The sequence below is a fragment of the Sceloporus undulatus genome, chromosome 6 (genome assembly GCF_019175285.1).
Source record: "Sceloporus undulatus isolate JIND9_A2432 ecotype Alabama chromosome 6, SceUnd_v1.1, whole genome shotgun sequence".
NCBI classification, from domain to species: Eukaryota; Metazoa; Chordata; class Lepidosauria; order Squamata; family Phrynosomatidae; genus Sceloporus; species Sceloporus undulatus.
This window is the reverse complement of record NC_056527.1, coordinates 30,536,398-30,563,518: the sequence shown is the minus strand read 5'-3', so window position 1 is coordinate 30,563,518 and position 27,121 is coordinate 30,536,398. Positions and strand designations below refer to the sequence as shown.

Sequence of the window (27,121 nt, the reverse complement as noted above, 5' to 3'; positions counted from 1 at the left end):
CCCTGGGGCAGAGCCAAGCGAACGAATTGAACCCAACTACCGGGCCCCAACCTCCCCAGCCAATCACAGGCGAAGGACAGAAAAGTGGGCCGTGCGGATGGGAACCCTGAGGCGGGTTGCAGGTGGTCCGCCATGTGGGGGGCGGGTGGGCCTGGAGTGGCCGCGGCCAGCGTCTCCCTGATCGGCGCCCGGGACTGCTTCCTGCACCTGCCGCCTGGCTTGGTTTCCAGCCTCCGTCTGCAGCAGGTACAGGAGTCAGGAAGGAGTGGGCGGGGCGGCTTCATCCGGGGCCTTCGCCGAGGGTCATGTGACCACCAGCCCTGTTCTTGAAGCCTGGGAACCCCGTCTGTTGCCCCTTATTCTCAGCCTGGCATCTCGTTGCCGTGGCAACGGTGAAGGCCCCACAGCGACCCTTGCCCTCTAACCGTCTTTTAGGGGCACAGGGCCCCCGTGAATGTGGGAGGAGACGCAAATAACAGAAACACTTACGTTTTTAACCTCTCTAGGAATCTCTAGGTCCTCCAGTGCAACTCTATGGTCAACACCTGCGAGACATTGACCATAGAATTGTGCTGTTGGAGCTACAAATGTCTAGCAGAGCGTCCTCTCTAGGAATCTCTAGGTCCTTCATTGCGACCATAGAGTTGCACTGGAAGACCCAAATCTTCCTAGAGAGAACATAGCCAAATCCACAACAGTCAAAGCCACAAATGCGGAGGACCAAGTGTATTTTGGTTCTGTTGTGTTCATTTCAACAAACAGTAGTAATAGCTGGCATGCCCCTTATACATATCATATAGTGCAGTGCTCAAACCACAACACCACCCTCTAATTCTCTTTCAAAGCAGCCTTTTTTTGTTGTGGTGCCGTGCCTTCCAAGTCCTTTCCAACTTATGAAAACCCGTTGTTGTTGTTGTTGTTGTTGTCCTTAACTGGGAAGGAAACGTGTTTATTTTTAGCTGCAGCGTTGTTCCCAGCAGGAAATTCTTCCAAATTACTGGGACCCCGAATTCAAAGTGAACAAAGTTTTTATAGCATTTTGAACAAAGGAAACCACAAATCACATTTCGTTGGTTGCATTGAATTAAACAGTTACACCTCTGTACATTCATTGGATGTTCAGATATTACACCTGACATACGTCTCTATCTGTCATGGCACCCATCAATCAAACCATTATATGTTTTGTTTCACTGTCCACACACTGTTTATGCAGTACTTACTTTTACTTGGGTTAGAATTATATGTTAGGAGCCATTTCCAAATTGTTTACATTCCAAAACAGAACATTTGACATGACCTGGAATAGCAACCTTTGCTCTCATTTCAACACTATAATTTTTAACTTCTAGGTATAAGTAAAATTCTAAAAAATACTATTTCTATTTCCTCATTGTGTAGTTTGAATTTGTGTAGATCTTCCCTGGTTGTTATTTTCGTTTTCTTTGTCTTGAGCATTGTACTTTCTTCTTCGATCTTTCTTAGTAGTTGTTCCAGGTCTGTAGTACTTTCTGCTAGTCGTACGGTGTCACCTGCATATTTTAGATTATTGATCCATAGTTATTAATGCCAACCCTATATCAACGATGGGGTTTTCTTGGCAAATTTCTTCAGATTTGCTTGCCAGTGCCATCCTCTGAGGTTGAGAGAGATGCCAGCCACAGCTGCTGGCAAAATGTCAGGAATAAACTTCCAGAACATGGCCACATGGCCCGAAAAACCCACAAAAAAAACTGTGTCACCCATGATTGAGAGGGGATTGAAGCCCTGGTCTCCAGAGTGACAGTTCAACAATCAAAATACTACACCAATCTTTAAAAGCAGTTGTCATATACAGTAAAGGTCAACAGCTGAACCCAATAATCCAGTACAGTAAAGATCTGGGGGTGGAGAGAATGGAAGCCCATAATCTGAATGTTATGAATGTGACTTTTCACACTGTAGGATGCAAAATGAAACAAACCTCCATTGAATGCCTTCATTAATGATGCAAAAAGTGGAATGGCCTGAAGTATAAGGGTTGTTTTGTTCTGTTTTGTTTGCCACTACAATGCTAGTAGTGACAAATAGAAATTCTTCATTTTCCTGGAGCTAGAAAAGGGGGGATAGGCAGCACTGGCCCACCAGATGTTGTTGAACTATAACTGATATCAACACTAGCATAACAATGATGAATAATTGCAGGGATTGCAGTCCAAAAACACCTAAAGCAGGGGTAGGAATTGTGCAACCCAACACAGTTTGCGGAGTTTCAAGTTCCACCACTGGTTAGTATCAACAGTATCTGGAGAGCTACATGATTCACATTGTTGATCAATAAGGCCACAGTTGTTCATCCCACTAGTATAGTAACATAATAATAATAATGATGATGATGATAATAATAATAGGTTTTATTTATATACCACCCAATCACTGGGAATCCAAGCGGTTTACAACAGAGGGGATAATAGACGGTTCCCTGCCCTCAGGCTTACAATCTAAAAGACACGACACAAAAGGAGACGGGAATGGTGAGGGGGGAGGGGATCAGGTCCAGCAGTTCTTCTCTCCCTCTGAGGCCTGGACCAAGGCAGATGGACCAGAGGGAGGGCTCTTCTTCTCCAGGCTAGCCCTGGTGGAACTGGGCCAGCCTATTCTCTCCCTCAGAGGCCGAAAGATGACAGTTATGGAGGGAGGGCGCTCTATCTTCAGGCTAGCCCCTGATGACGCTGGGCCAGCCTATTCTCTCCCTCACAGGCTGAAAGATAACAGGAGCTGTAAACTTGACATGACATATTTCTTTACCTTTCTGGCTTTCCAATTGGTTGTCTTCTTCTTCCATTTTAGCTTGTATTGTGTTACAAGTCTTGCTATACTGCACTGAAAAATGCAGTTTTGTAACATTTCTGAAAAACAGGTCACACTAGTTCTATAGAATAGTTCTTAAATCAATGTAAAGCCTAAGGGGTGAAAGAGACTTCCCCGAAGGGGCAATTTGAAGCCTTCCTGAGAAAGCTGGATTGGGCCTGTGGCAACTGCATGCCCCTGCCCCAACTCATCCTTTTGCTGGCCCAAAATGCTGTTCCTTTTTGAGCCAGCATTCCTGTGGCATGCTACATGTAAATGTCACACCACCAGAGCACCCCGAAGCTGACTGTGACTCTGGAGACCAGGGTTTGATTCCCAGCTCTACCATGAAACCCACTCTGGTCACACTCTCAGCCTCAGGGGGTGGTAATGGCAAACCTCTTCAGAATAAATCTTGCCAAGAAAACACCATGATAAAGTCACCTTAGGTTCACCATAAGTGAGAAATGACTTGAAAGAACATAACAGCAAACAAATTAAGACATAAATTTTTATAGACGTAGGTCACGCATGAGAACAACTGAAATTGCTTCAGATTTTACTCTTCTTGGACTATGGGCCTCCCCTGAGTCTGTGACTTGTAAACATTGTGCATTCAGGAAGCATTTCCCCATCTATTTGTTTTGTCAAGAAATCGTACAGTTCTGAAAATTCTGCAGCATTTTACAGGCACAGTTATTTAGTTCATACAGGATAGTGGCCCATTTAGCTATGTTTGGTCGCCTTTTACCCACGTCACCTTCTCTAGGCCTTTCTGAGGCAGAGTGCTATCCAAGCCTTTAAAAGGTGGGGAGCACCTGATGAGGTCAGCAGAACTCCCAGAGACTTTGAGGATGCTGTTGGAGAGGGCAAAAAAGGTTTTGATCCCTAAAATTTGAGAGAGTGCAGCAGTGTCCTGTAAAAATGGCTTTAGGTGCCATATATAGCCCATGGACTATACTTTCCCCCATCCTGTGGGGCCAAAGAAAAGAGGACAACATTTCCCATTCATTGTGGGAGTAGGTGAGAATGTATCACTTTCAGAATTTTTGATAGTGTAAAACTCTTTTCACATTTTGAGCATTTTAAGGAATATCTGAGGAGCGGCCAAACTTTCTAAGCAGAAGAACACTATATCAAAATTGTTACAGGGCCAAGAAGCTCTTTTGTGCTAGTCTCTTCGCTTCCCACCATACTTTCTGCAATGGTTACAGTTGTGCAACTCTCTATTGCTTCATCATTCAGTCTCCAACTACAATTCTTCTCACCATGCATGTATTCTTGAACAATTTGTAGATTTTCACAAACTAGGTGAAACCATGTTTTTACACTCAACATGCCATCTTTTTTCCTGTTTATTCCAATGGAAGGCTGTGATGGAGGTACTGTAGATATTCTTTTTGCACATGAATCTGCTCCCTTCACTGAAAGGGATGGAGAATCTCATTGAGAGAAATAATCTGTATGTGTGTCACAACAGAGGAAAGGTTCAGAGCAAATGAGTAAATAGATAGGAAAAACTCTCCTGGGATGTTAACAACAGTAGGCTGTATTCTGGGCAGTGTTAATACTCTGCAGATGAGCATTTGTGTACTGAATAAGTTATAGTCATACTGTTTACTTACATACTGATAGCCAGACAGATAATTGTGAGTGATTACATGATGTTAATCTTTCTTTCTTTTTCTCTCTCTAAATGGAATTAACAGGATCAAGCTGTGAAAACTTCCTGGGACAATCAGACCATATTCCTGGGCTGGACAGAAATTCGGCATTGTCATCAATATGGTGGCAACATTGTCGAAATAAACAGACAGCTAGCAGAAAAACTTGGCATCAGCGATGGGCAACAGGTTTGGAATGCAGAATATTATTTTTGCAGGCTTGTTATTAGGATGTGAAATTATGCAAATTTCATAATTATTGGTCTCCATTTAGCTACTTCTTAAATACTGTCAATTATTTTATCTAAGAACAGTTTGCATAGGCTTGCATGAGGAGTGCATGAGCAAAAAAAGTGTGTATATACCAAAGTATTTTGTTTACTAGCCATTTATTCTTTATCAGTGTTCTGAGGTGAATTACAAATTGCTTTTCAAACTGAGAAAGCCTGGAAAGTGTCTTGTAGGTTTTCCACGTTGGGAGGTGGGAGAGACAAAACAAACAACACTACAAGGAAATAAATGAGCCATAATTAATTACGCTAGCACAGGTCTGGCATGTCAAGTACTTGTGGTTCATTCTCATTGCCATCATCTTGATATTTCCTCAAAATGTCTTTCCTTAGCAAAATTATACTGTTGCCAGTGCTTTGTTTCAGTAAATATTGACAGTATTTTGTCAGCAAAATGTTTTGTCTACTAGATATTCCTCGAGCCCTGTTCTCAAGTTTTGTCCTGTCAGCAAGTAGAAGTGGAACCCCTCTCAGCAGATGATTGGGAGATATTGGTAATAAAATGATTTCAATTGTTTAAATTTGTTAATGTTTTAAAACATGCTGGTCTTCTTCATTCTCACCCCACTCCTTTTCATCGTAATTTTTACAGTGTACAAGACTTTCTTTTTGTACATGCAAACACAAATGAAGTCTAATATTAAATGTTTCCTGACCTTCTTTTAAATTATTGTAGGAGCTACATGCTTTCTCACTTGAAAGCCACCTTCTTGATCAAATTCGAATAGTGTTTCCCAATGCTATCTTCCCAGTGTGGGTTGAACAGCACACTTGTATTTATATCCAGATTGGTAAGTATTTATACAAGCCTTTCTATAATGTAAAAAGAATAATCATAGTCAGTGTGTATATTCATAATTTCTCCCTTTCATTTCAGTTACTCTAAAACCAGCTGCTCTTTATGGAAGACTTGAAGCTCGGACAGAGCTTTTCATACGGCCTAAATTGCGTGAACATGGAGAATGCCCTGCCATGGTTCCTTCTGAAAAAAATGACATTTTACAGGACATTGTTTCTAAAACCAAGTTAGAAACAAGAGGAACTACCAAAGAAATAGGTGTCAAAGAAACTAATTTAAGTATGGGAGTTCAAGAGCAAAAGCCAGAGACAAAAGCATCACTGAGTGCAAATGTCCTTCCAAACATATGGAATTTAATTGGGAGTATTTTCTCTTATTCTTCAGACAAGAAACAAGAGGCTTCATGTGGTACTGATCAATTGGATTCTGTCAAAGACAGCCTGTTAAACTTGATTCATATGGATTCTATATTCAGAGTATGTTACATTCAGCCCCCCAGCATACAAACTACACTGGCAGCATCTCCACTTCAGAACTACAACACTATTCATGTTTTTCCATGGCACCTAGAATTCCCTCCATTAGACACCAATGTCAAAATATCTTATGGAAGGATGAGTAAATTGCTTTCTCCAAGACAACAGCACCAAGAGTCAAAGCAGAATCTACTGTCAAACAAAGAAAAGCAGATGATCAATGCAGAAGATCAAAAACAATCCAGCCTCAGTAAAAGTCAAGAATCCAATGAAATTTCTGTTGTACAAATAGTATGGAGTGGATTTGAGGATCTAAAGAGCGCCATAATGTGCAATACCAACCTGGAGCAAATACATATCGGGAGAGTTTGGGTTAGTCCCATTTCAGAAACCTGCAGGAGAACTGGATCAGTTTTAAGTCAAATGTGGAAAATTTGCTCGCTGATTAATATTACTATTTAAAATACCTTCCCATAGATATAAGACTTACTGCTGGGTTCTTCAGTGCAGTGCCTACAAGTATAATGGTGCTGTAAAGAGTTCTCTTGGCTCTTGCCCTCGCCTGCTCACAGTTCCTCCTTTGGAAATGGAAAGGGAACAGTCTCAGCCTTGGAAAGTATATACAGTTGAGAGGGCACTTGAGAAAGTTCGTGTATTTACTTTTCTATGCTGGATCTGTAACCTGGGCTACCAGTCTCAGGCTGGAACACTATACGGAGATGGAAGAAGAAGTGGAATGAAATATTATTCTTTATCTACTTTCTTCTGTGTTCCAAACCAAAATTTGCCCCAAGTAGCTAAGTAGTAAACTGACTAACAAGAAAGGAAAATTAAAAAATATTTTTAAAAAAGTAGAAAGAAAAAGATAAGTTGGAGTGCATGGCCACAGAAGAGCAAAGCGACCCAGCTAAGGTGTAGGGCTGGCAAAAGAAAGTAGGAGTAGGATAAGAAAATACAGGGCATTTCTTCATGTGTGTTGTCTTCCTGGGTGGGTTTTTTTTACTATTCTCAGTGTGTTCCCCCAATATGTTCCTTCTTTGTCTCTAATGGAATATCACATTCCTTCTGTCTCTTTCCTTCTCTGTTCAACTTTTTCTCTCATCTTTCTGTGCTGGGATACGAAGAGGGTGAAATTAGTTAAAATGGGTTGGAATTGGTTTGCAGAGGGGTAGGATCTTTAGGGTTTTAGTGTGAAGGTGTGAACTCCCAATGTTGTCTTAGAATAGCTCAATTGACTTCAAGAGAGTCTGTTTCCCAAACCACAGTTACAACAAATAGTTGTAAGCCATTTATAGAAAATAATTTCTTATTTTTTCCATATACTTCTGCCTCCAGCTAACTGAAGTTTTTGAGGTTAATGTTTATATATTCAACATAATAAAATTGACAAAGTGTTAGAATCTTCACTTTATAAGACTTCCAGACTCAGGGTTCTGATAAAAGTTCTTGCAGCTTGTGCTACCAAATGCAAGTTGTGAATTGTAGTTAAATTACTGTGTAAACAGAATTTGGCAAACAGAGTCCTGATTAAGGGAAGAATAGGAGTCACTGACCCACCTGTATGAGTATCCATAAAACTGTTGATGTTTCAAATATTATTGGAATCTTTAAATATATTTAGAAAATAATTAAGTTGCCCTTCAAATGTAGTACTAGAAGAAATGTCTCAAGGTTAATAATAATAATAATAAAATTATTAAAATGTTCTTGCACATTTATTCTTTCACAGAGCTTGTTTTTGTATTTCAGATACCTGAAAAGTTGAGAAAGAAACTACAAATAGAAATGCATGCAGCTGTCAGAATTACCTCAGTGAATTCAGACCCTAAAATTCCAACATCTCTAAAACTACATACCGAAAAGACTTTAGTGAGTTTGTGGTTGGTGGTCTGTGAGTTGTTAAGCTGCTTCTAGCATCTTGTTCTTTGTTTATAGTTCAGAAACTTCATATTTAATTAAACAAAAGTTAACAAAAGGCCCATATATAGACAGGCCAAAATAAAGCAGCTTCAGGGCACTTTGGAGGTATGCTGTTTAAATGACACATGCATCTTAAGAGGTCAGAAGTTGTGCCAAAACTGTGCTCCAGTCCTTAGGAATACAGTGAGGCTTTGGCATGGCTTCTGGCTTCTTAGGATGCATGCATCATTTAAACAGCATACCTCCAAAGTGACATGAAGCAGCTTTATTATTTTGGTCTGTCTGTACCAAAGTCAAGCATTCCAAAATACTTCTTAATCTATGCTTAAGCTTTTTCATAAGCAGAATACAAATCTATAGTGTGTTTAGATTTGCATTTCAGTGACATTTTGTTTGCAGATGATAGTTCAGTGTTCATCTTCAAATAAAGCTATGCTTTAAATGTTTCGATGAATGTTTTAAAGTGCCAGCTTTTAACAGGTTCAGAGGCCATCCATATTTTTATTGTCTCTGATGCACAAGCCGCCTCCCCCCATCGTTATTCATTCTCTCTGTCTCTCTCCACATGCACACACAATGCCATTTCCTCAGCCTTCAGTTAGTTTATCTCCCCTGATTAATATCCAATGGAGATCATACTTTTTCTTCTCCTTCCAAATATTACCAACCCAAATCTTCTTCTTCCAATTTATATATCACCTCCCCATTTATTAAAATATTTTCTCCCTTCAGTATTTTAAATGTGAATTGACCATTAGCAAGAAAGTCATCAACCCTTGTTCTCTTAGTTTTCTAAAGTGGGGTTGTAGGTAGCTGGGCAGTTTGTTGTCTCTCCCTCTTCTTTTTTCTTGGGAAAGCTTAGACTAGAAAGGACAAAGAGCGGACATTGGACAGGAAATGGCAGGAGGGCTGGAAACACAACAGGCTATCTCTTGATGCCTCTGGCTGATTGAAACTCCCTTGCCAATTGCTGTGTTAAAACACAAGACTAGAAACTTCAATAATTACAGAGCTATGGGATTATTAATAGAAAATTCTCAGCTCAGGTGCCTCCTAGCTAGTTTCCTACCTTTGGCGTTAGTACAAAATCTAACATTTGAAAGAAGAGGCTCCTGGTACACCAGAAATGCACAGGAATCAAATTGCTGGAGACCTGAAAGGTTCATAACTCACTACTACCTTGCAACTGCAGTGTGTTTGGGGATAATTGATGAATTTTCAATTATCATTATGCATATTCTAACTTAGCCCTATAAAAATTAAGTGGATATTTCTTTACGGTAGTGTTGTTTTTGTTGACTTTAATAATACATATTTTCCTCAAGTAATAAACAGGAAACAAATCTTTTGTTTAATGTTTGGATTATTGGTAAAATCTCAGATAATGATTTTTCCTAGCATTCCCTTGGGTTTTTGAACAAATATCTATTGTGTAAAAAGTCTAGGAAGATTTATTGCACTAACAATCCTCATCTGTTTCATTTTAGAATGAAGATGTTAGTGAAGATGACATTAAAAAGGCCTTAACATTGTGGCTACAGGATTACATCAAATTTCCCTTGATAATAGGACACACAAGCTATATACAACTAGCTCTTAAAGATGGTAAGCAAAGCTCTACAGTTCTATTTCCTAAATGCCTATGGAGTTGGTTGTCTCAGCTCAGCTCACTTTTGACACTTCCATTTTGCTTTGCAGTAAAGCTCTATAGACAAAGTGTGGTCTCTTCCAGAAGTATTCAGCCCCTTTCCCCTGCTTTTCAACATTTTCAGGTGTTACAGCTTGGAATTGAAATGGATGTAATTGGCTTTGTTACCCTTTGATGTACACCAGATATTCAGTGATGCGATTAAAGTTTGTAATACTAAAAAAAGATTTTATTATAGGGGTTTTTGTATAATATAACTGAAAAGCCATAAAATAGGGATATTTCACTTTCTATCACAAGCAAATTGATAGTTGCATTTGTGTTTTGAAAGGTATGGAAGATTTTGTCCTCAGTGTAGTCACCTCTGAAGAGGAAAAGGCAAAAGACACTTTCATCTTAAATCCTAGCTTGCTGCAGAAGACAAATATACAAGTAAATATTACTTTTTTCAGGTATTCAGTAGTTTAAATTATATAAATATCATTTTATTCTTAGGATTTATTTCATGTTAGTTTTTCTTGCCTTTTTTATAGCATGAAGCTTTATGGCAAAATTCTGATGACATTCTCTAAATAAATTCCATTTCATCTTTGAATATTGGGATCTCTCAGACTTTCAGAGAATGAATTATGAAGTGGCTGTCCCACTACTTTCAAAATAAACTTCTAATCATCTATTCTTTGTGTGGGGGGGTATTTCTGATTTTGAGTTTTTTTGACAGGTTTATTCATCATTATAGAGTCTGTAGACTGAAAATGGTAGAATCCAGAGGGGTTAATAATACAATGATATGTGAAATTTATATACTGTAGTACTTCAGATGTGGTACTGTAATTTGAATTATTTTTCTGTCTTACTATTTAAATTTGTTTGCAGATCTAGCCTCAGTGCAAACCTGGTGTACTTGTCTGCTTTTTGAGATGCAGGTTTTTTAAAACTCCATGTCATTTCTGACTGTTTGAACTATGTCTGATGTTATCTTCAATACCTGATAGTCTGATCTTTACTAGACCATATGGCCATTATCACCTCATCAGCCACACTGTAACAGTACAGTCCTATATATGTCTCCCCAGAGGTTAAACTCCCATTGAGGTTAATAAAGTTTAGAGAAGAAAATATAGGATTGTAACTAGAAAATAGTTACTCCAGTTACTTTCTCCACTCTTAAACTATGTTCTTTTGTGCAGGTTTTGGTAAATCCTGTGACTTCGGTAGCTAATGATGGTAGTGAACAACCTTTTGAAAAGCATCTTCCATGGTTCAATCTGAACTGTTTAGGGTGAGATACTTTGATAATACCATAAACCAGAAGGAAAAGTCAACAATTTTTTTTAAAAAAAGTTAAAATTGGAAGTTTTCTTTCAGTGTGGGGAAGCAGTAATTTAAGCTGGGTCTGGCTCTTTCTGTTGGCTCTCTAATGAACTCACAGCCATTTCCAGAAGGCAACTTTCAGCGCAATCTGCGGACGATGCACTCAGTTGCATCTCAACATTAGCATAGCAGAATACGAAAGCAAAAAATCCAGATATAAGTATTGGCCACTTATCACACTGAAAAAACAGCTCACAGATACAGCTGATTTCATCCACATCCTTTGAGGTTTTTTTTATCTTGAGTTGCAATATATACAAATATTTACAAACTCCTCGCCAACTCCCATCAACTTTTCCGTCTGTAGTGCATCAGTTTACAGCTTCAATTCAAGCCAAACCACAAGCCATCCAACCCACACCAATCCAACAACCCACCAATCCACATGTGACCTGTCTCCCTGCCCATTTATATACATTATTGGTTATGAGTCATCACCTGGTGCCTTACAGCATGATGCAACCTCTACAGAGTTTGCATCATGCCATGTGATCTGACTCGGCATTCTATGGCATTCCCACAGGATATGATGCCGCCTGTCAATCAAAATATTATTTAAAGGAATATTTTTCTAACACTTTCTTCATGCTTCGCAGCCATGGCTTTTCAATCATCCTTACTACCCAAAGAGTCCTGCCTCAGCAAAATAAAATGCAGAATATAATACCATTGACCAAGTAAATTATAAGTAGCTTTGTAGTTAAACAGAGCATTCTGGAGTCTTGTCCAATCAAGATTTAGGCCTGTTACAGACTGCCAAAATAAAGCTGCTTCGGGTCTCTTAGGAGGTATGCTGTTTAAATGATGTATGCATCCTAAGAATCTGGAAGCTGCACCAAAGCTGCACTCCAGTGCTTAGGAATGGAGTGTGGCTTTGGTGCGACCTCCGGACTCTTAGGACCAATGCATCATTTAAATAGCATAACTCCAAAGAGACCCGAAGCAGCTTTATTTTGGCAGTCTGTAACAGTCCTTAAATACACATTTAGTTTTGCTCACACAAAGTTAGGCAAAATCAGAAATCAGATAAGTGGACAAGAGAATCAGACCGCTCCAAGGCAGCATACTCAAACACTAGATTGGCACACTAGTACCTTCTTTTACAGTTTGTGCAAATCTGATTGTTTTTTCTGAACATATGTGCAGTGGGCTACAGAATGTATTAGGTAAATATTCAGTGGGTTTGCTGTAGCCAGAAATGGGGAAGAATTGGGCTCCTAACTTAGAATAAGTCATTTTGGACTGTTTTGAGCTAAAATGTATTTTTGAATATCATCCTTGTCTTCAGAATTACTTAATTTTATTTCCTTGAAAAACAGTTTACTTCTTAATTTTGTTAACATTTTCTTTACAGAGGAGTAAAGAATCTAGGCGCCGCCTCTTTCAGATACCTATCACACAGCCTTTTGGGCCGCCCACTGTCTCAGAAGCTAGCCCCCTTATCTGCAGGACTACGCAGTGGAGGTATTTTAATTACTGGAGCAAGGGTAAATATCTGCCACTTCTCTGCACCCAAAATATATTTATTCCTATTTGTCCATTTTATAAGACATCACTTGTTTCTAATCTCTTTCACTGAAAATGTAAATAAAGAATACATACTTTATAATTGTAGTTGTTCCAACTTATGGTGACCCTAATGTGAACTTTATCATGGGGTTTTCTCGGCAAGACTAGTTTGGTGAAGGTTTGTCATTGTCATCTTCTTAGGCTGAGGGAGTGCGACTTGCCAAAAATCACCCAGTGGGTTTCCATGGTCACATGGGGACTTGAACTCTGGTCTCTAGAGACCTAGTCCAACACCCAAACCACGCTGGCTCTCTTTCATATAGTACAGTGTCTAAACTGGTGAAATGTATCTAATACCTATATAAAGAAATATATCTTTATATTCCACTTGTGCAATAACCCTCATTATGTAACAAGTAATTCTCAGGATAGCTGGAAGAAACTTAAAGTTCTCAGGCATTTTCCTTCTTGGGGAAAAAAGAGTGGTTTGGATTCAGTACAGCTTTAGTTGGGCTTCAACTAAGAATAAAGTTTGCAGCTAAGAATAGTTGGGCTACATCTAAGAATAGAATTTTACAGCTAAGAATAGACTTTGGGTTGATTGACATCACCACCACTGCTGGTTCAGGTGAATCCTTTGCAAAATGTGCATTTTATAGCATTCTAGAGATTCTTGACTCTTATGGATGTATTTCATTTGAATTTGTCTGGAATTAACTTCTGATCATTATTTTCTTAGGAAACTAGGATAGTAACTTCATTTTTGAAGTTTTTAGTCCTAATTTATTTTTCAGGGAAGCGGCAAGTCAACTATAGCAAAGGCTATTTGCAAAGAAGCATACGATAAACTGGATTCTCATGTGGAAATAGTTGATTGCAAAGCTTTAAGAGGTATGTGTACAACTGTGTATTTTCAGTTTACAAAGTAGTTTACTATTCTTAACACATTTGTTTATTCCAAAAGCTCTGAAGAGTTATTTTATTACGAAATATTGTCTTGTCCAAAACTACCCAAATAGTTGCAGGGACTTGAACTTGACTCTGCATCCTTCCCCACTGCTTTAATCTTCATAGCTTAAACTTTCCTAAGGAAGAACTATAATAGGATAATAATAAGCTTTCTGAGTCTAATCAGGATTATAAAAGAGCAAGAGTCTATTCATACTCCTGCAGAGTCATAGATTGCACTAGAAGCTGCTTCATTTTTCAATTTCATATATTTGTGCTTCAGGAAAAAGGTTAGAAAATATACGGAAAAAACTGGAAGAAGCTTTTCAAGAGGCAAGGTGGAGACAACCATCTGTTGTTCTGTTTGATGACCTTGATCACATAGTTGGGGTTCCTCTTGCTCCAGAGCATGAGAACAGTCCTGAAGTAGTTCAGAGTACTCGCCTTGCTCATGGTAATAGCTTACTATATAGATATTGCTGCTTTATTTTTTGCAAACTCATTTGTTTAAGGTTTACTATGATTTGACATCTTTTATATCTGATCATTACCCAGTGTTTACCATTAATAGTTCAGAATGTGGCATTTATACCTTCAGAAAAACAGCGATCGAGCTTTAATATTTTCTTAAGTCAGCAGTAAGTAATATAGAATCAAGCTATGATTTATATATGTAGAATCTTGAAACAGACTTGTTTCCTTCATTTATTTCTGTAGATTTAGTTTAAACAATCTTCTGTGTGTACACAGAATATTTCTAGAGCTGTCAAAGACATTAGTAATTCAATTCATAATTATTTTTATTGTATTTTAATGACATGTATATCTCACTTTTTTCTGTCTTGTTACTCAAAGTGATATGCATTTCCAGATGATTTTCCAGACCTACTTAGCTTTAGTTATACCCATAGACCATTTTGTGGCACAGCTAGAATTTATATTTTATGTCACCAATGGAAACATGCAAAAGTCAACACATAAAAGGAAGTTTTTAGTTTATTAAAGATTAATAGTTCTAGATTGGAGTTTAAAGTTATTCATACAATTAATGCAAACACATATAGTGTTTAGTGGAATGGACACTTGACTGGAATAGACATTCACTGAAACAGATTGTCTTTGTGGAGAAAACAAACAGTGATGTCATTGCTATTTTATATGATCATCAATCCAATAAACTGAACTCCTTCATTCTTCTGGTTGTAGTCTTGAAAGATATCATAAAAGAAGTTATTTCCACATGCAGCTTGATTGCACTCATCACCACAAGCCTGTCTGAACAGTCACTAAATTCTTCCATTGTTTCTGCACAAGGATTTCACATATTTCAGTGTTTCCAGCATATTCACTCTCCAGATCAGGTAAAATCAATTTAGATCATGGTATAAATTTGTTTTGATCTGTATCCACATCTGCATTTTATAATTAGAATTAGATCCTTCTAACTAGAATGTAACCTAGTTTTTCCTTGGTTTTTAAACCATTCTTTTTAGCTGAATTGCTTTATGCTTTTCTTTCCAGGGACAAAGATATGAAATATTTAAATCCATAATAAAAAATAAGTTTGACTCAGAAATAGAAAGATTCTGTGATCTGGATCTCCATCTAATTGCAAAGGAAACAGAAGGATTTGTAGCTAGAGATTTGACAATGTTAGTTGATCGTGCCATACATTCAAGTGTTTCTAGCCAGGAAACATGTAAAAAAGACGGTATGACTATTTTCATTTGACTTTGTTCCATCACTTTATTTCAATCATATTGTTTAAAAATTCATTATAAAACAATATTTTTACTATATAATCTAGTGAAATAATTTAAGAGATACCTGGTTTATCTGGGTCTAAACCTATTAAACACAGCAAGCCCTTCCTTCCCCAAAGTATGGATCAGTTGGAATGCACCAGTAAAATTGTTTAAATGTGTATAGGATTATGCTTCAAATCTGCTGTTTGCGGATGTTGATGCAGTCAAAATCTGTGTTTCATTTCAGATCTTCTATGGATCTACGGATGTCCTATCTGGGGAATAGGATAGTTATTGGTATTATGTGATACTGTTTACTTGGGGTGGAAGTTAAACATATTTTGTGAACACATTTTGAGCTAGCATGGCAGTGTTTATCTGTGATTTCAGTGGTCCTTTCAAGATTCTCTAATTCTTCTCAACTGAAAGTTACAATATTACTATTGTAAGTGGGATAATCTTAATTGTCATACTGCCTTAGCTGTGCTGCAGCAGTAGCTCTTACGATTCTGGTTGGTTTTTTTTTTTGCTTTGTAAGGCTCATGGAATGCAATAATTAGACTTAAATAGGGCTTTATTGGACTAGCATTTACTTTGCAAAGCACTCAGGATCATTATGTATATTGCATACTGTAGTAACGCAACTTAAAATATTGCAAAGTTAATGTTTTTACCCACTTTATCAGATTTGATTCTGTCAACAAAAGACTTCCAAAAAGCTTTACAAGATTTCACTCCAGCATCTCTAAGAAATATTAACCTCCATAAACCTCAGGACTTCGGCTGGGATCGGATCGGTGGCCTTAAGGAGATACAGCAAGTACTTACAGATACTATCCAGTTACCTGCAAAGGTACTGCTTGCATTTGTAATAAGAAGCAAAAACATTCTTAATACTTGTTTGCTATACTGTATTGAGATGATTGTTAAGAACGTAGATTGTTGGTTGTCAGAAGTCTGGGTTGGACGATACAGCAACTAAAAGGGCCACAATTTTTTTCTTCATTCAGCTTTAAATGGATTTGGAGGATATTAAAGGAGAAGGAAACAGCAAAAGAAGCAGTATGCTAAAGAGTAATAGCAGCTGTTGACTTCCATTTCAGTGGGGCAGCAAATGATTCAGCACCTTGGACAGTTCTTTTAAATGCCAGACTAGTGTAGAAGTCACCAGCTGCCACTGTTAAAGCGCAAAAATCATACCACCCCTTTGGAGTGTGTAGAGTTGAAGAAAAGAGAAAGATGCAACAGTAGAGGGATATTTAGACAAAAGCACTCAAATTTGGATCATGAAGTTCAGGTCATAAAAAGTTTATGTATAGTGTAGGAGATCTGGCTGCCTTGTGTCAGTCATAAAGGAGAAAAATAGTCTCTCTGTTTATTCCAAGTCTTTGCAATCTATAACTCATAGTTTTGTGGTGATAACATTACCACAACTGCAGTCTATTCAGTCTGTTCACATAGATGCAGGATATCCCTGAATCTGGCAAATAGGGTGGGGGGAGGGCAGGATCACAAGAGGGAAAATGCAAACATTGGGTTGAGAAGTTACTTTTTAGTTGCATCTTAAAAGGAGCATAGTTGTAGAGATTTTGATGGATTTTATTTTATTAAAGGATTAATCATACTACAAATTTTGTTTTTGCTAGAATTGATATTACAAAGCATAGCTTATTGTAACTGTCATATTTTATTTAAAGTAGGAAGACATTTTAGTATAGCAAAGCTTAGCAGTGCTCAAACACATCAACAGCTTTCTTTTTTAAACAACAGAAACAATTTTTGATGACTTAATATATTTTCAGTATCCAGAATTATTTGCAAACTTACCCATACGACAGAGAACTGGAATCTTACTATATGGAGCTCCAGGAACAGGAAAAACATTACTTGCGGGTGTAGTTGCTCGAGAGAGTGGAATGAATTTTATCAGCATCAAGGTAACAAATTGAGGTTTGTCAGATTGTGATGTAGTGACTGTAATAGTAAAAACATGTTGGGAAGGGTCAAGATCCAGTATAAAATGTATATGCTATAAGGGTTTTTCCAGGAACGATCATGCCAGATACCTAAATTGCTTTTTAAAATCTGGATTGGTTGGTGTGATGCGCATATAAATCTGTCAGGTGAATGCCTCTGAATATAACAATAGCATGAAAGGCTAAAGTACAAAATTATATAGGTCTGCTATCAGAGCCATTACAACAGCCATAGAGAAGTTGTTGAAATATCAGTTTCCATTCAGAGTTTTATCTGGTTGTGTCTCATCTGCTAATGGGAATCTCTTTAATCTTGTGGACTCTACAAGGAGCAGAAAGGGTCAGGGGGCCAATTTTCTCTGATTTTCTCTTTTCCCCTGCAGCTCTCTTCAGCCTCCCTCAGAAGTTTGAATGAACCTTGGAATACCAAGTCGAGGGGAAGCTTCAGAAGGAAGGGATATTTGCAGGAATCCCCTCTGTCCCTTTTCATTGGCTAAAGCTTATGCCAGATAAAATAGCCTCTTGTCAGTAGAGATATATCATTGGATGTAGTCTTTATCTGGCACAGATGTAGGAAAATTTATTTCCACTTCTCAGTGAAATAATCTCTCAGACAAAGCGGCATTAATTTTGTGCCTGTGGGGCGAAACAGACGGCCCTGTAGGAATGGCCTCTGGCTGCTCTGGCCACAATCGTGCCAGGACTGCAGCAATCGCACAGCCTGCTTCCAAAGTGGCCTGCCACCATGGTGCCAAGCCATCACTGCCAAGAGCCAAATTATTTCCTCTCCTTTTTGCAGTGGCACCAGTCTCCTTCAGGTGCCACAGGAGCAACTTCCAACTGCTTTGGGAGCGTGCATGCCCTAAAGCGGCTGGAAGCCACCTTATTTGGCTCGTGTGTTCTAGGCCAAATTTACCAGAGCACCTTATAGTGGAATTCAGTTACTTGTACTCCTGTGTGTTTGCCTTTTCCAATTCATTGATAAAGTATATTAACATATTCTATAGGTTCAAATTACCAAATGATTCTTACATTGAAGAAATGACAGAAGCCTTATTATTTGGGAAGCCTGTTTTTAAATTATCCTAAAAATGGCCTGTTGCCATCCATTCCATTTGGTTTTTATTATTTTAAAATAAATATTAATTAATTGGCCTGGTTTGTCATTATGGTTGTATCTTACAGGGACCAGAACTTCTCAGCAAATATATTGGAGCCAGTGAACAAGCAGTTCGAGATATATTTAACAGGTTGGATCCAGATATATTGTGCTCTTGATTGCTAGATTTAATTTTCATGATCAGTGCTAAAAATAGTTACTCTGTCTTTTAGAGAGTAATATGTTTAGTGAGTGTATTATAGAGAAGTGTGAAATAGTAGGGGTCAGTAATATCACATGCTTCGCCTTGGCAGGAATTATTCATTCTTTCATTCTTAATTACCTTCTATTACAGAGCACAGGCAGCCAAGCCCTGCATACTATTCTTTGATGAATTTGATTCTCTTGCTCCTCGGCGAGGTCATGATAACACTGGTGTAACTGACCGAGTAGTTAATCAGCTGCTGACTCAGCTAGATGGAATAGAAAGCTTAGAAGGTAACTATTTTAAATGTTCTCTCTGTCTGTGCCTGGAACACTTCTGTCTTTTCTTAGAAAACATTCAGTAAGCTATTTTTTATTAACAGTTTTAAATGGGTAGGTTTTTTGTGTGTTTGTATTCCCTTTTCCTCAGGCGTTTATGTACTGGCAGCCACTAGTCGTCCTGATTTGATTGACCCTGCTTTACTGAGACCTGGTCGATTAGATAAATGTCTGTATTGTCCACCTCCTGATCAGGTAAAGTAACAAAACACTTCACCAAATATCAAAAGAATTTTTTTAACTAGGTCTCACACACTTCTATGTGTATTTGATTTAGTTCTTTGTTATTCGTTATTGAGATTGCACAAGCATAATACACTGTCTTGTGGGAAAGAGGCATCCAAGAGAATATACTCTTATCACCCTTAACCAGTTTAGCCAATGATGACGGATGGTGGGAGTTCCAGGTCAACATCATCTGTAGGACCACAAGTTGTCTACCTCTGTTTTAAAGAACCAACCACAAAAAACAATAACTATAGTCAACAGTAACCTATATTGAGCAGATTACAATGTCAGAGTTGTTGAACTATATAAATCAATGTTTTTCACATCTTGCTGGCTTTAGCATGACCTATCCTGATATGTATCTTGTGATGAAGAAGATAGTTGTTTTGGAATACTGATGAGGCAAGCTATCTGGGGTCTAATGTCTTCCATTTTGCACTAATTTCTGGCCACCTTTAGCATCCCCAGCTAGACTAGTGCTATTCCAGGGGTGGTGGTAATTGGTCTCATGAAGGTATCATAAGGACTGCACCCCTTTTTTCATAGCTGGCGTCAAATGCAGGTTAAGCATTTTTTTTTTACTCATAAAATGTTTAGTAGAGGCTGGAGACCTTCAGGAGGTGCTACAGGAAATTTGGCTGTGGCCGGGGTCTTTTAGCACAGATCTCCCATGGTTGAAGCCCAGATGGGGTCTTATTTCCGAATCCTCTAAAGATAAGATCTTGGATGACTTTCCAGAGATGCCTTAGAGCAGGGGTTCCCAACCTATGCTCCAAGGAGCCCTTAGGGCTCAGCATGCATTTTCCAGTTGCTCTGCGGCCGCTCCAGGAAAATGAAAGAAATAAAAATTGAATGAAATTCTTATATATACTCCAAAGCATCATTAACTTGTATGACCTTAAGGGCTCAGCCATAGAAATAAGGGCTCTGTGAGTCTAAAAAGTTGGAAACTCCTGCCCTAGATGGCCTGTCTTTTGAATGCTGAATACTAAAGCCATTTTAGGAAGCATTCTCAGAGGGTCTGCCCTGAGTAGTGGCAGCTTTTTTTAAAGTGAGTGGGCTCCAAAAGGCTACCAAACACAGCAAAGTGACTAGCAGTACTCCACTCCAGAGGCTACTGCCTCTGTGAGTACTACTGCCATTTTGGAGAGATTGGGAGCGTTGGGTGGGCATGGAGGCTACCCCAATGCTGTATGTATTCTGTAGGAATGTAGGAGGAAATGCAAATTATAGGAGTGGACTCAGAATTAGGTTTCCTGAAAACTCACACATTAAAGTTGCAAGCTCCTGTGACTGGCAAAAGATGCTTGAAAGTGCATGGAAAATTCAAGAGAATATTCTTAATTTGTTTTATTTAATTTGTTTTATTTATATACCGCTATTCCAAAGATCATAGCGGTGAACAGCAAGTCAGCTAATTAGCAAGTAAGCTAATTTGCCCCCAACAGTCTGGGTACTCATTTTAGCGACCTCGGAAGGATGCAAGCCTGAGTCGAGCTTGGGCCCTTTTGCTGGTCTTGAACTCGCAACCTTGTGGTTTTGAGTGAATGGCTGCAGTACAGGCATTTAACCACTGCGCCACCAGGGCTCCAGTAAAAACAGTTTGTTTACTACAGTGTGTCCTTTCACATGCTATTTTAGGTTCACCCTTTCCTCTTACTCTAGATCACAAGACAGGCTGATAATCAAAATGTGAGGTACTATGTAAGGGTGAGAAAATCTGTATTTTAGTATCATTATTACTTTTATTTTTCTTAGGCTTCACGATTTGAAATTTTAAAGGCACTGAGTCATTCTCTCCCTCTGGCACATGATGTAGATTTTAAAGATGTGGCAACAAAAACTGAGAATTTCACAGGGGCAGACCTCAAAGCTTTATTGTATAATGCCCAGCTAGAGGCAGTGCATGCTAATTTGGGTTCATCTTTGCCACAGGTAAGTGTACTTGCATTTAATGAATTTTCTTAAACATAGGTTTGATACTGTTAAAGTTAATCACTGGCTGGAAATCTTAGATATGTGGTAACAAAGATGCCTAAAATGTTCTGCATTTTAGTAAAAACTGGGATCTTGTCACTGAGAACTTGAAATACCTTTCCATTCCTTAATGTAATAGTAATTAATGTTACCATAATATTATTTTGATTTCTGAGCCTTTTAATATAGCTGCAGGCTGGAGTCCAAAGATCTATTTTTAGTATGCTCAAGAACATGTGTCTATTCTTTGAACAGTAAATCCCATGCAATATCATATGTGCCATAAGACATCTCCCCACTTTCAAATCTTCATTCCTGATTGTTTCTGTCAGCTATTCCTCCATCCTTTAGGATGCAGTCTTATGCAAAAACTATACTTTATGTAGAAATATACGTTCTTAGCGGAAGCCCTCCTGAATCATTAGATATGCTACCATCACAAAAAGGACACAGGTGAAACATCTCATGTGATGGTGGATATGACAAAATATATGACAGATTGCTGCCTGCTATAGCATCTAAAAGTGGGGACCCACTGTAGCATTTGCTGCGTGGATTCCAGTCCCATGAGCTCCCTCTTTTTTGACTCCAGCATGGCAAGGTTGTTGGGGAGATTTGGTGAGCAGGCAAAATTTGAGTAATGAAAGCTGTCCCTACTTCCCGTTTCCCTGATTAGGTCAAGCTCACATCTCCAGTTTATGAAATTTTTGATATGCTGTGGGCTATTAAAGATAGTTGTTGCAGTCTTTCTGTGGCTATATTTGTCTAAATGTTCCCACACCCCATGCAGCACTTTCATTTCTTGGGAGAAAATACTTTCCTTCCCCGTATAATTCTTTAACGCTTGTCCTAAGAGAGCTGTATATACTCTCCACAGGTTTCCTGCTGAGAGAGTTATGTGGGAACTGGGTTGGGTGTTAGTTTCTTCTTTCTCTTAATGTGTATTTTGCCCATGAAATGGTAGTTATAAAGAATCTGGGCCCTGGCAGTTGGGATGCTACTGCCTGTGCCATGGGACACTGCTAAAAACTGGAACAACAGTAAATAGTTCAGAACAAGAGAAAATACTAAAATGAGATATAGAAACTATCTTAAAATAACTAAGACCATGGAAACACTTAGCGAAACCAGAGAGGTCTTCACTGTTTGCCTCAAGTGGTGAGGGAGCTAACTGGGCTTACTGGGATGAATTTTACAATTTTAGAAATTCTAATTTTATTAATTTCCCCCCAAGGACACAGGTTCTAGCTCAGATAGTGATCTCAGTTTATCTTCAATGGTTTTCTTAAACCAAAGCAGTGGGTCAGATGATTCTGCAGGAGATGGAGAAGGAGGCTTGGAACAATCCTTAGTTTCCCTCGAGATGTGTGAGCTGCTTCCTGAAGATCCAAGGTCCAACATATATCGTCTTTACTTTGGCAGCTCCTACGAATCAGAGCTTGGCAATGGAACTGCTTCAGAAATGGTAATTTGCTGCTTTTTACCAGTTGACCTTCTCCCCCATAATTTAAAAGAAACACAATTAGATTTTGGAACATTTTTGTAACCAAATTCAGATGTATGTGGTATTAGGATGTTTAAGTCTGTTCTCTGGATCAGCTTTTCTTTGAGGAGGGAAAAATGATGGGACTTTTTTTTTATTCCAGTGTTTTCTATTGGCCTGGATAAAAAGCACTCCAATGTCAAAAAGCCGTCGATTTCTTGGAATATTTTTGTTCTGATTTTTTTGGTTTTCAGAAAGAAAATTCTGTGTATTTAAATCTGTTCCTTTAATCCATTTTATTGTAAATCACATTACAATGGCTGGGACAACAACAACAACAACAAAAAACCCAGAAAATTCATTTGGGATTTCTTGGTTTGTTTCTTTATAAACTCTTCTTGTGAACACAAGAAAACTACAATGGTAAATAGCCAAAATGAGATACATTGGTTGCTACTGTGGAGATGGCAGTGTCCTAGAAGGCATTGTGTGAATGCTACAGGGAAGAATACACCCAATGTTAGTAATTTACCACAATTCATTGCTAAAGAGTTGGTACTGTGGAGTCAGAAGAAAACATCAAAGCATTTAAAGTAATTTAGGGATTTGGCACTGATATGAATCAGTTTCAATTAATTGACAAGATACTAATTTTGAGTAAGATAAATGTAAAACATGGTCTGTTACATCATGCAAGTCACTCTTATTATCTGCCTCGTAAAATAGTAAGGATGTAAGTTACAGCTTACTTTAAGACACTATTTTGATTCCTCATTTTGTTCAACTGTGAACAAAGTGGATAAAAAAGTTGTGTAACTCAAATGTGCCCAAACAGCAAGAGATTTAATTAGACAGTGTGGAATTATTCTCCATCCCTGTTCCATGTGCTTTCTTTCTTTCTTTCTTTCTTTCTTTCTTTCTTCTTTTTTTTTTAACCAAAAAAGAGAAAACAGTGAACAGTTTCACAGATGCCTCCTTCTCACTCTTTCCCAGACCTTCCTTTCTTCTTGTTACGCTCTCCAGAACAAATCTCGATTGAATCTCTATAAATGGCAAGTATCCAGAAAATGGAAAATGCTCACAATTCAGAGTTTCCATTTTACAGATAGCTTGCCTGATTAACACAACATTTCCTAAAGGTTTTTTATTTGATGATCCACTTTAGATAATGTATTAGTTGTAGTGAAGATTTTTATTGAAAGCATTTGTACCTGTAGCTACAAGGAGTTTTGAATGTTAATAGTATATACATATACATATATATATCCTTTTTTGTCTCTACAGAGTTCTCAGTGTTTCTCGGGACCAAATTCCATCAGTCATGATCTAACCAGTATCTCCCTGAAAGATTTAGTATCCTCTCAGGCCCCACTGTTAAGAACAACTTTACAGGAAGGTTATCAAGAACTGAATCAAGAACAGATAGAGCAACTCAAGGCTGAAATAAACACTATCAAGACCAACTACAGGAGCAAAAATGGAGTATGAAAGACATTTTTACATGTTAATTCTTACTTTATACAGTGGCTCATTACACTTTTTCAATAGCAGTAGTAGCAACAGTCATTATTGCAAAAGTTTTCTAACAAAGATTTGTAGTTGCAGAAGAAGCATAACCCAAGAAGCTCTGGAAACATTCAGATAATAAAAACATTGGCTTAGTTAGGCATCACATCAAGCTACAATTTGTTGTTGTTGTTGTTGTTGTTGTGTGCCTTCAAATTTTTTCCAACTTGTGGCAACCCTAAGGTGAACCTGTCATGGGGTTTTCTTGGCAAGATTTATTCAGAGGGGGTTTGTCTTTGCTTTTGTCTTGCTCTGAGGCTGAGGGAGTGTGATTTGGTCAAGGTCACAGAGTGGGTTTCTGTGTCTGAGAGATTTGAACCCTGGTCTCCAGAGTTGTAATCCACTGCTCAAATCACTACAACAAGCTGGCTCTATACAAACCATAATTAGCTGTAGTTCATTGTGACATTCATAGTGGCGATCTGTGATTTCTTAAGATTATAGTTTGGTTCTGTTGTGTTCATTTCAACGAACAATGGTAATAGCTGGCATGCCCCTTATTTGGGTAATTATGTCATAGGGAGGAATTCTCAGCATGCAAAATAAACATGTGAAGCTATGATTAAGGCTACTAAGTACACTCATCTCCAGGCAGTAATCTGGAAATCAAGGGGCTTGTGTCACCCTCTATCCAAACTTTCAGGGGGCTAAAACTCCCATTTTGTTGTAGTTTTGGGTCTATTTACACACACACACACACACACACACCATGCTCAAACCACTTAGCACACTCATCTCAGACCACTTAGCACACCTTGGAGGATAAGAGGAGCCGCTAAGAAGCAGCTAATAACAACTGTCAAGGGCTTTGAATGGTGCTAAGAAACATAGCAGAGGAGTGGAGGACAGGAAGTCTTGGAGATGTCTCATCCACAGGGTTGCCATGAGTTGAGATCAACAACGGTTAACAACGACAGCAACAACAATTGTCCTTTTGGGAGTGTGGCAACCCTTGAGTGGGCTGCAAAAACAACCTTGGGTCCAATGTGTCCCGTTGGCCACACTTTGCTCATGTCAGTACAGTATTTCCAAATCCCTCATACCTTTACTTCTCCGGTATGCTTCTGTATCCATCCAAGCTAGTAAACTGTGTTTCTGTCTCAGATAAAAAAGGATTCCAAATCATTTAGTGTACTTCCCTGTGTTACTGAATCACAATTACAAGGGAGGAAGTACAGTTGGCCCTCCATTTTTCTGAGAGATCTGTTCCGACCCCCCCCCCCGGTGAAAATGGAGTCTCACCTATATTCAAGCCCCATGGGCTTGAATGGGGTTGTGTCTGCATGTCAGGGAAAATAACAGAGGTCACCTCTCTGAATATTAAAGACTGCAGACCTCAAGTCCGTGAGAAAAGAAGGGTGACTGTATTCAAAGACTGCTCTAACAAGATTATTGTTAATTCCTTATTATTAGCATTGGCATCATAATCATGTATTTATATAACGCCACAACAGTACATGGCATTTTAAAAGTAGAAGAATAAAAACAGTCCCTGCCATTCAGGCTTACCCCTGATGCCCCCTAAATGCATTGGATTGTTGCAATCTCACATCTGTTATAATGGGTTTCTCAGAAATCTCTCCCACCCTCCCCCCCACATTGACAGGCTAATTCATTCAGCTTCTTTATATGAGAGGAGATGCCAGGAAAGTATGCTATTTATTAATTGGATGATTTGTGCACATTTTCAGGGCAAACATTAAGTGATGGTGAAAGTATTGAAGGAAGAAAAAGAACTGTTTGGCAGAATGTTGAGGGAGTCATTGGGACTATTGAGGGGGGGATTGTGCGTGTGCTTAATATATTTTATAGTACTTTTTAAAAAATGTGGTTGCTTTTTAGGAGGAAGTCACTCCCAGCTCATCAGTACTAAACAAGAGAACTGTAAACATTACTCAGATTCACCTAATGACTGCACTTGCAAATACAAAACCATCTGTTAGTCAAGATGACTGGAAACATTTTGCTGAACTGTAAGTACATCTTGTAAAGGAAATTACACAAAGCATTTTTTAAACTTATTCTTAAACATTGTAGAAGCAAAACCATTTTTATATAGTGAATGCACCTAAAACTTGCATTTGAAAGATTTACACATCTCACATACAGCGTGCCCTCGGCTTATGTTGACAGTGCCTAGTTTTCACAGTCAGCTGGTATATGATAGATTAAAACATATACGTTACATGTGTGTTGTTAATTTATATTTGTATATTCTACCTTTTCCTAAACACTTCCTAACTGGTAAGTATTTAAAATACCAAGACATTTTCCTTGTTGTCCACTTTGTAATAGAACCATTTATACAACAACTACAACATCTTGATTTTTGTTTTGGCTAGTTCAGTTTAAAAAAAAAAGCTTGTTTCGGCTCAAACTTGCCATTTATAGCAAACATTTCAACACATTTTTTTCTCTTACTAAGTTTTCTGTAGACTTTAGTAGTTTTCCCACTTTGATTTGGATTATTGCTTCTTTTTTAAAAATCACTTTTTAATCTCAGTAATTGTTACAGTGCTTATTGCAACCAGTTCTCCCGGGTGTCAGCAAAACATCTGAAGAAAGTCTTCTTTTCTAAAAATTACTGCTACTTTCAAACGTTTGTACCAAACAGACCAGTTAGCCCACAAGGGACACTGCTTTTCTTACCATTTGGTGTATAATTATGTTTCGCTGTTCTCCTTCAAAATGTATTTCTCCAGTTAATATGCTGCTTCTCCTCCTCCTTTCTTTTTCCACTACTTTTTTAGCTATGAGAATTTTCGAAATCCAAAGAGGAAAGGACCCAGTGGAGCAACTATCAAACCAGGACAAAAAGTGACATTAGCTTAGCTGCTGTTGATATTGTGGTTATTATGATCACCGAGAAATTTCATAGCAAAGAGTACATTGCTAAATCATACGAAAATTTATACCTCTGGGTATGTTAACACTATGACAACAAATAATAGATTTCTTTGAAATTAATTGTTGTAAATTATTTTATATAATTTTAGTATTCAAATTATGTCTTCATGAATACCTACATTAAAATCTTTGAGACACTA

At 38.2% G+C, this 27,121-nt stretch overlaps 1 protein-coding gene across 4 annotated transcripts; it reads left to right on the top strand.

The window, feature by feature from the left end:
• Positions 1 to 27: 27 nt before the first annotated feature.
• Positions 28 to 27,121, top strand: PEX1 (peroxisomal biogenesis factor 1). 4 transcript variants are annotated; one of them, XM_042472665.1, is made up of 24 exons: positions 29 to 246; positions 4,539 to 4,682; positions 5,194 to 5,277; positions 5,460 to 5,574; positions 5,661 to 6,430; positions 7,808 to 7,927; positions 9,466 to 9,583; positions 9,958 to 10,058; positions 10,817 to 10,908; positions 12,355 to 12,487; positions 13,304 to 13,400; positions 13,741 to 13,911; positions 14,664 to 14,818; positions 14,979 to 15,168; positions 15,889 to 16,055; positions 17,005 to 17,139; positions 18,364 to 18,428; positions 18,633 to 18,775; positions 18,912 to 19,015; positions 20,807 to 20,983; positions 22,260 to 22,490; positions 23,793 to 23,990; positions 25,917 to 26,047; positions 26,825 to 27,121. In XM_042472665.1, the coding sequence occupies exons 1-24, from the start codon at positions 133 to 135 to the stop codon at positions 26,904 to 26,906; spliced, it is 3,837 nt and encodes a 1,278-aa protein (XP_042328599.1). In that variant the 5' UTR covers positions 29 to 132; the 3' UTR covers positions 26,907 to 27,121. The 4 variants fall into 4 exon arrangements, with proteins under 4 accessions (XP_042328601.1, XP_042328602.1, XP_042328599.1 ...); XM_042472667.1 differs by lacking the exon at positions 7,808 to 7,927 and having other exon boundaries at positions 28 to 246; XM_042472668.1 differs by lacking the exon at positions 13,741 to 13,911 and having other exon boundaries at positions 28 to 246.

Excerpts from the sequence above, each read along its gene's own strand:
- PEX1 (XM_042472665.1), top strand. The coding sequence starts at position 133 with ATGTGGGGGGCGGGTGGGCCTGGAGTGGCCGCGGCCAGCGTCTCCCTG. Across the intron at positions 4,683-5,193 it reads GCATCAGCGATGGGCAACAG|ATATTCCTCGAGCCCTGTTC; the intron begins GTTTGGAATGCA and ends TTTGTCTACTAG. Across the intron at positions 20,984-22,259 it reads TGGGTTCATCTTTGCCACAG|GACACAGGTTCTAGCTCAGA; the intron begins GTAAGTGTACTT and ends TTTCCCCCCAAG.